At 42.1% G+C, this 10,761-nt stretch overlaps 1 protein-coding gene across 1 annotated transcript; it reads left to right on the top strand.

The window, feature by feature from the left end:
* The first annotated feature begins 4,368 nt into the window (after positions 1 to 4,368).
* LOC124006280 (transmembrane protein 74-like) lies at positions 4,369 to 7,604 on the top strand. The gene is made up of 2 exons (XM_046316200.1): positions 4,369 to 4,482; positions 5,140 to 7,604. Exon 2 carries the CDS (start codon positions 5,202 to 5,204, stop codon positions 6,048 to 6,050), a length of 849 nt encoding a protein of 282 aa, XP_046172156.1. The 5' UTR covers positions 4,369 to 4,482; positions 5,140 to 5,201; the 3' UTR covers positions 6,051 to 7,604.
* The last annotated feature ends 3,157 nt before the right edge of the window (positions 7,605 to 10,761 follow it).

Raw genomic sequence — 10,761 nt, 5'->3', positions numbered from 1 at the left:
GACTTGATCAGTGGAGTGTTCTCATCGTCACGTCGGCATGACTCTGCAGGTACTCACAAGTATTCATTAGAATGGGCCTTCACTGCCATCTTGTGGACAAATGGCAAATAGAGGGACTTGGGGAAATACATCCTCCACAATTGTGTGCTTTTGTTTAGGTCAAGGAATGCCTAAAGGAAAATGAAACACAAAATTTAATTAGGACTCTTAACAGACCCAATTATTCTCACGGGGGATAATTATGAAAACGGTGACTTCTTAATGCAGATTCATTCATCACTGACCACTGCCCCCCCACCCCTTTAAGCCTTGAGACAATCGAGACATGAGTATGTTTGTGTTGTGTATGTGTGCCATTCAGAGCGTGAATTGAATGGGCAAGACAAAAGATTTCACTGCCTTTGAACGGGGTATGGTAGTAGGTGCCAGGCACACCGGTATGATTGTGTCAAAGCAAGAACTGTAACGCTGCTGGGTTTTTCACGCTCAACAGTTTCCCGCGTGTAACAAGAATGGTCCACCACCCGAAGGGAATCCAGCCAACTTGGAGTCAACATGGGCCAGAAGCCCTGTAGAATGCTTTTTTGACACCTTGTCATCCATGCCCCGGAGAATTGAGGCTGTTTGGAGGGCAAAGGGGGGTGCAACTCAATATTCTAATGTTTTATACAGTCAGTGTATTTTTAAAAACAGTCAAACTGTCAATTGAATCCCCAAACTGTTTTGGTATCAACTCACCTGCACTCTTGCAAAATGGGTTATGTTATATTATAGAGGAAGAGGTAAAAACGGCTTTTGTTTTTCACCGTGTGGACAAGTTTTCTCTATTATCACCAAACATATTTCAATTTTCTGAACTGCTGCATTCTCTCAGGAGGTGGGTGTAATTCCTTTAGGCTAAATCATCTCTTGGGTGTGTTTGCTGAGCGAGTAGTCTGAAATATAATTAAAATGTTGGGTCATAGTTGACTGGCTGTGATGGATTATCATTCATCTTAAACTGAAATGTGAATGTGTAACTGACTAAGTTATTGCAGGGTTGTCAGTCCATTCATTTGTGATAATCTATTTCGTAAAAGCTTTGACTGTGATGTAATTATATTTTATGCTAATGCCATGAATTATTTATTACAAAGCATTTCGTGAATACATTCCTGTTCTAATTTAACTTTCAAGCTAAACTCCACAACAACAACAAAGTTTTTTTTTTTTGTATTTGCTGTGGTTACCTTGCCAAAAGACTTCTCAAGGTTTGGCACGTTTCGTCTCCAAAAATGAATGACATTTGGCCTGAAGTCAAGCTTATTTAATTTGACTAGTGAACAAAACCTATCCCTGCTTCAAACCTGTGTTTTTTTCCATAATAAACAGCTTTCCTGCAAAAGTATGCTCTGCATACAAAAACACAAAAATAGCTGTTTTTATGACCCAACACTAAATCCCCATGACGTGGTTTGATCACAATAATAGCAAATATTGCTCACTCTAAAACTAGATTTTCAACTGCATGGTGTAATAATTTCATAATTAGATACAGTAAAAATATCTGAATGTCACAAAGAGATAGGACTAATATTTCAGGTGCATAGACATTTAGGGGCAAGTCGTAGAATTGCACAAAATAGCTTCCAGATCAATTAGTATGCAAAGCAAGCCCCGCTACGGTAGAGGCCTTAGTTGATAGCATTAAATTCATTATAATGCAGAGAGTGCGGGTAGACAGAAAATAATAATCAATTATCCCTGGCTGGAAGTTTAATCGAATGCGCAGCATGAGTTAATGATTGTTGCAAAAAGGTTTTTTTTATCTCTTCATCTTTTCATCAAAAGATGAATTTCTTCTTTAATCTGCCAATCTGGGACACACACACACAGCCTTGCCTTCCTGTATTTGCTTCCATCTTTTGAGGTGTATTCCTTCTGAAAGGCATGAAAAAAAAGCTGATTGATTTTCAAATGAGAGAAAACAGCGCTATATTGCGAGAAGTTACAATATAACCCATAGTATCCATGTCAGGGCAAGACCTTGGTCCAATTAGGAAAACCATTCAATGAACCTTCAGTGCCAACTACTGAATATTTTATGACCCTGTCTAACTGTTATCAACCTCTACAACCGCTCCCTGATTTCTCTACTACTCCCTATCTCTCTATTATACTCTGTACTTTTCTTTCTCTAATAGTGTCCCTGAGGTCATTTTATTTTCTCGTAAAGCTCTGGCCACCCTGCCTTGGCCTCCCCTGGAAGACGGTGTCAAAACATCTCAAATGCAGCTAGGGTTTGCGTGCCAACTCTCCAAAAACAATCTCTAAGGCATACGCCACCATCTTATTAATAATCCACCAAGCATTGGCCTTTAGATGCCCAGAGGCGGATGCTTGATCATATTCCCTTCTGAACACTTGAAATTTCTCATAAATGTAATTGAGGGTTCATGTTCTATTCATGTTCTATTTTCTAAAAAAGCCTCAAGATTGTCACAGTCCATACGTATTCCTTGTACATCCAGCACACTTGCTCGTAAATATCCTTTCCTATTTCGATGTTGTTTGTTAATACACTACTTTGTCTTTATTGTGATTGCTGCCAAAGGAATTGCCTCTTTGAGGACATGAACGTTTTCTGAATCAAAATGAGTCATCCCCTAAAGATAATGCACGAGGAGTGGCCTATCCATGTATATAATCTACAGCCCATTTGTAGAAAAGGCCCATGGAGTTGGTGGAATATACATGTTATTTGTTTCCTTTGTGATGCAGCACAGACTACCAGTAAATATACCACTTTATGGTTAAAGGAATTCCTGCCTCAGTCTCATACATTCCTCTGTCACCTGACACGTGACCACCTGTTCACCTTCACTGTCAGTCATCCTACCTGTCCAGCAACCCACACAGATTCCACTAATCTTTCACCATTCTAACTTTGGATGTGCCAGTGGCATGAGACACTCCATGAAGATGTACTGGCCTCTGGGTTGCTGTCTTTGCCGCATGCAGGGTTTTTGTCCTTGGCGGAGTGGTGTATCCTAGCTGTAGCAGATAACAACCGATGGTCTGTAAGTCTGAGACAAGTACACAGTCGCATACTGTATCAGCTCTGTTCATACTTGGAATAGAAAGCAGCTTGGCCCTTCTCATAATGCAGGGTCATGATACATCAAGCCATGACTGGGCAGTATTGCTTCCCAAGCTCCGCTGTAACAACTGGCTAGATTAATCACTTCCCTCCTCTCTCTCCTCTCTCCTCCAGCCTCATCGGTTAAACGGTAGCTTATTGGGCCACGGGCCAAAGTCCTTCACCCCTGTACTGCTTCTGGTCTGCTGCTGGCAATGTGTGACTGGGCAATTCTGTCTGATGCTGTTGTCTGTTTGTGCCCTGGAATGTAATCGTTTGCTCTCTCGATATTTGCATGGCCTCAATAGCTTTGAATTGTGGTGCATGGGACACAGCTGCATAAAGGAATAGGGTTATACTAACACATATGCAGGTGGAGGTGACAATGGCATCAACTGAAATGCAAAAGTGCCATTCAGAAAGATAATTGTACTGTATCTTTCGGATTGCTTTAAAGCTTTACAAAGATGAGGATGACATGTACTAATATTTTCAGGGCTAGCTCGCTAGATTAAACATGGATTAAATTATGCCTTTGACATAGTGACCACTAATCTTCCATGGGGCCAGGGCACACCGATTGTTGGGCCAATAACCGAAAGGTTACTGGATCGAGAATCCCAGAGCCGACAATGTGAAAATCTGTCATTTTGCCCCTGAGCAAGGCAGTTAACCCCCAACAACTTCTGCTCCCCTGGCGCGGATGACGTTGATGTCGATTAAGGCAGCCCCCCCCTCCCCCTCCACACACACACACCTCTCTGATTCAGAGGGGTTGGGTTAATTGTGGAAGACACATTTCAGTTGAATGCATTCAGTTGTACAATTGACTAGGTGCCCCCTCTCCCTTTCTCCCATGTGGATCAGTTGACCACTGTAAACGGGCTATTGATTTTTAGGCCTGTGCATGTTTTCACTTGATGCAACCAAGCATCTACACCAAGAATACATCTGGAGAAGATTATTAGCACAGCTCTAGTAACGTTAATTGACATTTGATCAAATAAGCGATATCGAATATCCATAAGGTTGATACTTTAGGGGCAAAATGTTTAAGTCCATATGGACTTCAAATGCAGAGGTCCATGAGAATGAAATCCTCTCTGGTGTGTGTTTATTTGAACGCACACCGAAGTAATCTGCATCTGCTCAAGGGTACCGGGGGTAGCCAGCTCATTTCAGCACCATAGCGAGGCAGCTTAAACCTTGCGTGGGAGGGAGGGACTACAGCGAAAATCTTTCCTCCCAAGCAGACGAGGACTCGAGGCTACGTTTTCAGTTTCGTTAAAGGCATTTAGTCATCGATCTATTATGATTCCTCTATGCAAAGTATTCTGGCATGATGAAGAATGAATTCTAAAGAAGTAAGTGCTTTTATATTATTTATTGCCTGAAATACAGTAGTTTATATTAGCTGAGCACACTAAGCAGATGCACTGTGGCTATAGGGAAGACTGTGCGTGCTCCAAATACGCATCGCAAAAACTATCACGTTATTTGATTCATCTTCAACATTTCACAGCGATGTTGTGAATAAGAGCATATTGCATGGCGTGGAAAGCCTTTTATCTACTTCAAACCCATCCCCTTTCCCGCACAGAGCAGCCTACTGAAATGATGTATCTCCATAACAGCCTATTATTGGAAAATGTATGTGCCCTACGATACAGTTATGTACACTTCTCATGACTAGGTATGTGTGTTCTTCCATACTATGATATACATTGTGTTTGAAAAATAACTACAGATAATCGGGTTGAAGGGGATTGCACACTAATTGGATACTGCTAATCTGTCACTTTAATCGCTTTGTATAGATGGGGCAAATTACTTAAACCCAAACAATTGTACATTTTTAGGCTAAGTATTTCTGATAACATCATGAGCACACTTGCCCATAATGCGCTTGAAGAGCCACACATTACGCACAGGTGGCTGCTGTTTTCCCCAATGCAATAATTTGATAGTTTTTAATAATCAGGCCCTATGTGACATCTGATTTGTCAATTATTTCTCATCAGGGATGCTGCGGACTCAGAACGCCGTGGGGAAATAACTGAAGTGAACCAGCGGAAAGAATCGAATGGCTTCTGTAGAGCTGCTTTATATAGATAAGGAAGGAAGAGGCAGACAACCCGATCCTCCCAGCGTCCTTGACTGGGCTTCCAATCCGGTTCATGTTCGTAAAGCGAGCAGTTCAGCCGGAGGGGCGCTCTCTATCTCAGCTCCGGGCTGCAAAGGACTGTGTAATTCAGCACCAAGGACGGTTCCCCTTAACGGACGTCCGCATTTTAAACACGGTCACCCTGCGGTGGAGAAGGTCAGAGTGTGCTGCGACGAGGAATCAGAGACATCTTTCACCTATGTCGACGAGAATGTGAATTTGCGCCTGCCAAGCCCTGGGAAAAGTGGGGAAAGTATCCACAAATCCTGGTGTAGGCCTAATGACTGTGCGAGCGACATTCGGCCCGAAGGGTTGCATGAGCTCTCCCTAATGTCAGATGATGATCTCGCATCAGAAAGTTCGGGGGCATCTGTAGATTACGGTTTTATAAGCGCAGTCACTTTCCTAGTCACTGGGATCTCGTTAGTGATTATATCCTATGCAGTCCCTCGCGAGGTCAAAGTGGACCCGGATAGCGTGTCCGCGAGGGAGATGGAGAGGCTGGAAATCGAAAGTGCCAGGGTAGGGGCACACCTGGATAGGTGCGTGATAGCAGGGCTTTGTCTACTGACGCTGGGCGGGGTAGTGCTGTCCACTCTGCTAATGATATCTATGTGGCAGGGAGAGATGTACAGGAGAAAGGCATTTGCATATTCCAAGCACTCAGCGAAACTATATGGCTCCATCATTTTAAAAACGAGGTCTAGCCCTAGTCGATCGTCCGCACACCTGTCTATGAAGGAAGAGATAGACGAGACCTTGAATTAAAATGATATCCGGTTGACAAAATACTTTGTCTTGTGTTACTAAGCCAGGCCAACACAATAATGCATGATGTAGGTTCTCCAGACCCAAAGCGTGCAACCGGAACGCATCAGTCGGTCTACCTACAGTACATTAGCATAACTGTTAAAATGTTCATTTGTTTTAATATCCAAGATTATGAAGTATACATTGTCTTACAGTATCATCTCCATATCATTTAATGGACGTGCAAGGTATAGGCCTATTTAAGCAGAATGAATAAGCATGACAACAAAAATAAAAAATAAACACGTTACTTTTTTATTTATTTTTTACTTGTTTTTGGAAATGGGAAATGCTGGGTCACATTTTTTCATGAATGCAATCTCTGAGAGGTTTCATTTATTATTAAGGTGATCCATTTTTTATGTGAAAGTGCCCGACAGTCAGTAATGTGATGCACACACGCATTTTAGAGGGAAAAATGTCTGTCCCATGAGTTTAGAAAGTGAGATGTATTAGCCTAGTCTAGTGCACTATATCAAATCTGATATGTCAAAATCTGCTCAGTGGTGCACATGCTAACATCCAATGGCCTTTGTTACTTCCTCAATGCAGGTGAGCCTAATTCTCACTGTGGTTTCTCCCTGTGTGTGTGTATCTGTGTGTGTACGGAGGGGTGCCACATAATCACGCATGAAAGACTTGCCCCAGTTTATAAAGCTGTCCTGACCTGTATTGTACTGCACTGTGTTGTACTGCACTGTATTGTACTGCACTGTGTTGTACTGCACTGTATTGTACTGCACTGTATTGTACTGCACCGTATTGTACTCCACTGTGTTGCACTGTACACGTCAAATAACCTACTTCTATAATGTACTGTAACTGCAGTATATGCAATTATCATACTTGAATGATCACGCAACACGAGAACTCACTGGATCACAATATAACAATGTAATGAATCTTTAAGAGAAATAGGCTTTTATTTATAGGCTAGGCCTACGCTACCAATGTTTTTATTATAGGCTGCTAATGGACGTACATCATACGACACTCTAAACCGTATTGTATTCCCCCGAGGAGTCTCAGATATGCCTTTAAAATGTTACTGGAAAAGGGATCTGTTTCTTTTAACAAACCAGAAACGATGGGTGCAACAAAAACAGGAAATGTTCTATTCAGTTCATAGAACTGTTGGTTGAGAATGACTTTCTCCATGGTGAAGTGAGACGCATCACCACTGTCATTTGCGACCGTCTCTGTGTTGTCGGCCTACTACTGTAGCCTTTGAGTCAAGAGGCATCAAAGGGGTCTTGTTACCTTGAAAATGGTTCCATGATTTCAATTCTTCAAAAGCCTTTATTCACAATCACAAGTGCTTGCCTCGAAGGGGAAATATGTGTGTTGGATATCACTAGAAACAGCTCATTCATGTTGTCATTTTGTGGGGCAAATTTATGTTGTCATTTTGTGGGGCAAATTCATGTTGTTGGCTATTAATTATAATCGTCATGTGTTTTCCACTCTACTGTTCGATCATGCATATACGGTAATGGAATAAAATATACACCCCAAGAATTACAGCAACATGGTAAGACTCTTGTTACTGTAAGGAGACCCTACAGTCTCGAGAGCACCTTCTTTTGTGACAATTGCACAGTTATGGCTAACGCATGGTACAGTAATACAACATACATGTACTGGTCATGTAACTGTCCAGTAGCAGACTGAAGGTGAAACAGAAACTCTTCAACTCAATGCATTACTTGACACGTGTCCTAAGTACCTTTAACAGCAGACAACCTAGCCTAGTTGGATTAGATTTTTAGCAGACAGTCTTATCCCATAGCAATTTACAGTAGTGACTGCATACATTTTCACATTTGTTTGTACTGGTCCCCAGTGGGAATTGAATGCAGAACCATGGCATTGCAAGTGCAATGCCCTACCAACTGAGCTACACGGGGTGGCACGGTGGTCTCAGTCTAAATCCCTCCAGTGGAAAAGCACTTGTTCCCTCTTCCCTTTTCACTTCTAGGATGCATCCCAATAATCTCTCCTTTACTTTGACGTGTGCACTTCCCTTAATCGATATGACAGGAAATGACAGTCATAAGAAACTCCTCCAGCCCATGCCTACACCAATCCAATGCTTTTACATTTTGTGGGGAGTAGTGACCGGGAGCACACTTCAGGAAGAAGGAGAGATCATTGGGACATACTCCTTATTCTCTGGTCACAGAGGAGTAACGGTAAAAGGTATCGGCACCAGAGAAATGGGGTGTTTTGGTAGTTAAAGGAGAGTAAAATGCCAAATCAGAGAGCTTTCCAGAAAGTTATATAAAAAAATACATATATTTCTGTACATCCAAGAATAATATGTTTGGAGGCAAGGAGATGAAGAGGGGAGAGGCCACAAAGATGCAAGGAAACATAATAGAGAATACTATCTCAATTTCGATTTGCACAATACCTCACATCCTTTCTCTTCGCCTCCTCGATTCCTCACATTCTATCTCTTCGACCTTCCTCCCGACAATAAAGGAAGAGAAGGTCTAAGGTCCCTCCCGTCTGACTTTACCCTCCGATACATTTTCAAAAGGAGGCGAGGTGGAGGACGTGAGAGATCCCTTCCTCCTTGTTGACGTGGAGCTGTAGAGCTCCCACCATGCCCACCATCTCTCTGCCATCCAAATGTCTCTCAGGGATTTGATCACGGATTTGCTCAGTTCGACAGCATTTTACAAGTCAAGCTCAAGTGTATTTCCAGAGGTTTCATGCATAAGCTCTTTAGCTGTGAGAGAGCGTTTCACAGCTAAGACACACTGATTGATATTTTGTAGATCCCCGTGTAAGAAGATCTGCCAAGGTAAGACAGGATCAGAGACAAGAGAGCGGGGCTGAGCTGCCATTAGCATTCATTTCCCAACTGTACAACACGCTAACGTGCTGTCATTTATGTTAATTGGCCAGTGTGTGTGTGTGTGTGTGTGTGTGTGTGTGTGTGTGTGTGTGTGTGTGTGTGTGTGTGTGTGTGTGTGTGTGTGTGTGTGTGTGTGTGTGTGTGTGTGTGTGTGTGTGTGTGTGTGTGTGTGTGTGTGTGTGTGTGTGTGTGTGTGTGTGTGTGTGTGTGTGTGTGTGTGTGTGTGTGAGACGGGCAGAGCTTACTTTCCTCTACCATACAATTGATTTCTATGGCTTTTGTGAGGTGAGCTCATCCCTTCATCTCAGGCGTATGGTAAGCAACTCAGGAAAAGTTTCCAATTCTATTGATTGCTCACGAGGGGGCACGCTAAAGGCAAACACTCCAGGGACATTACTTCACTCTTGGCCACTCTCACCAGCCTTAATCAGAGGGGTTATTTTTAACAAGAGTGCATAATGCATTTTCTGGAACGCTTACAAGCTGTTATTTACATTTGTTGGAGTACCTTATTGTATTGTGAATTTAGTCCAGTAAAGCTTCTCGCTCAGAATATAGAGTTTTTCATTTAGAATGCATCGATTTACATTGTTCAGCCCATGTAGGCCCTCTTGCATATTTTTCATGTTTTGCATGAAATTAGGTCTAATGCTCTTTGGAAATCCAGGTTTATGTTGACATGACCTCTTAAAGCACACCTCATTTTGAAACATACCCCCTCCTCTGTGCCCTTCTATTTCGGGATACTTAGTGCTTCAGCAATGTCTTATACAGCGTTTTATAGAGACATTCTTAAGAGCAAAAGGCAACACATGCAGCTCCATGTCAAAACGATTTACACTTCTACGACCTCTGGTTGTCCGTGTTCTGCATCATTGACATCGAGGCGGTCGAGGGTAACGGCACTCTGTCACTCGCTCCGTAGCCAAATGCACTGAACTCTTTGAGCTGCATCATCCCTCAGCCCCACAATCAAGCCTGCACAGTCATTTCCTGTGTTGTCCTTGGCACTTGCGATCACTTTCTTCTACAGCTCAAACTATTAGTCTGCCTGCCTCCTTCTGCCTACTCTGTGCTGTGGCATCTAGTCCAACAGGAAATGAGGTTATTCGTTTTGGTCAATCTTAACCACTTAACCAATGTAAGCGAGAATGAAATGCCATGGTGCACACGTGTGTTTATATCAAATGCTGAAGGAGAGTATAATTGCAAAGTGGGCAAATTGAATATTGGATGAGCAGTAGTGTAATATAGGCTGTTTGCTACGACACTGGCCATAATAGTCGTACCAGTGTGGTGGTTAAAGAGTTCCGTAGGAATTTATGTGGATATAAAAAGCCTGCAAAGGCCTAAATGCAATATTGGTACCATTTTTGTCACTTCACATACAGTGACTTTGGAAAGTATTCAGACCCCATAATTTTTCCCCCACGTTTTGTTAAATTACAGACTTATTCTAAAAATAAATTAAATCTGCAATCTACTGTACACATAATAACCCATAATGACAAAGCAAAAACAGATTTTTGAAATGTTTGCAAATGTATTAAAACATTTTTTTAAAGAAATACCTTATTTAGATAAATATTCAGACCCTTTGCTATGATATTCGAAATTGAGTTCAGGTGAATCCTGTTTCCTGGATCCATCTGTGGTAAATTCAATTGATGATTTGGAAAGGCACACACCTGTCTATATAAGGTCCCAAAGTTGACAGTGCATGTCAGAGCAAAAACCAAGCCATATGAGGTCGTAGTTATTGGTCGTAGACTCTTCCTAGAGCTGGCTGCCCAACTAAACTGAGCA

The sequence above is a fragment of the Oncorhynchus gorbuscha genome, linkage group LG19 (genome assembly GCF_021184085.1).
Source record: "Oncorhynchus gorbuscha isolate QuinsamMale2020 ecotype Even-year linkage group LG19, OgorEven_v1.0, whole genome shotgun sequence".
NCBI classification, from domain to species: Eukaryota; Metazoa; Chordata; class Actinopteri; order Salmoniformes; family Salmonidae; genus Oncorhynchus; species Oncorhynchus gorbuscha.
The sequence above is the reverse complement of the archived record's forward strand: the minus strand, read 5'-3'. Positions and strand labels throughout refer to the sequence as shown.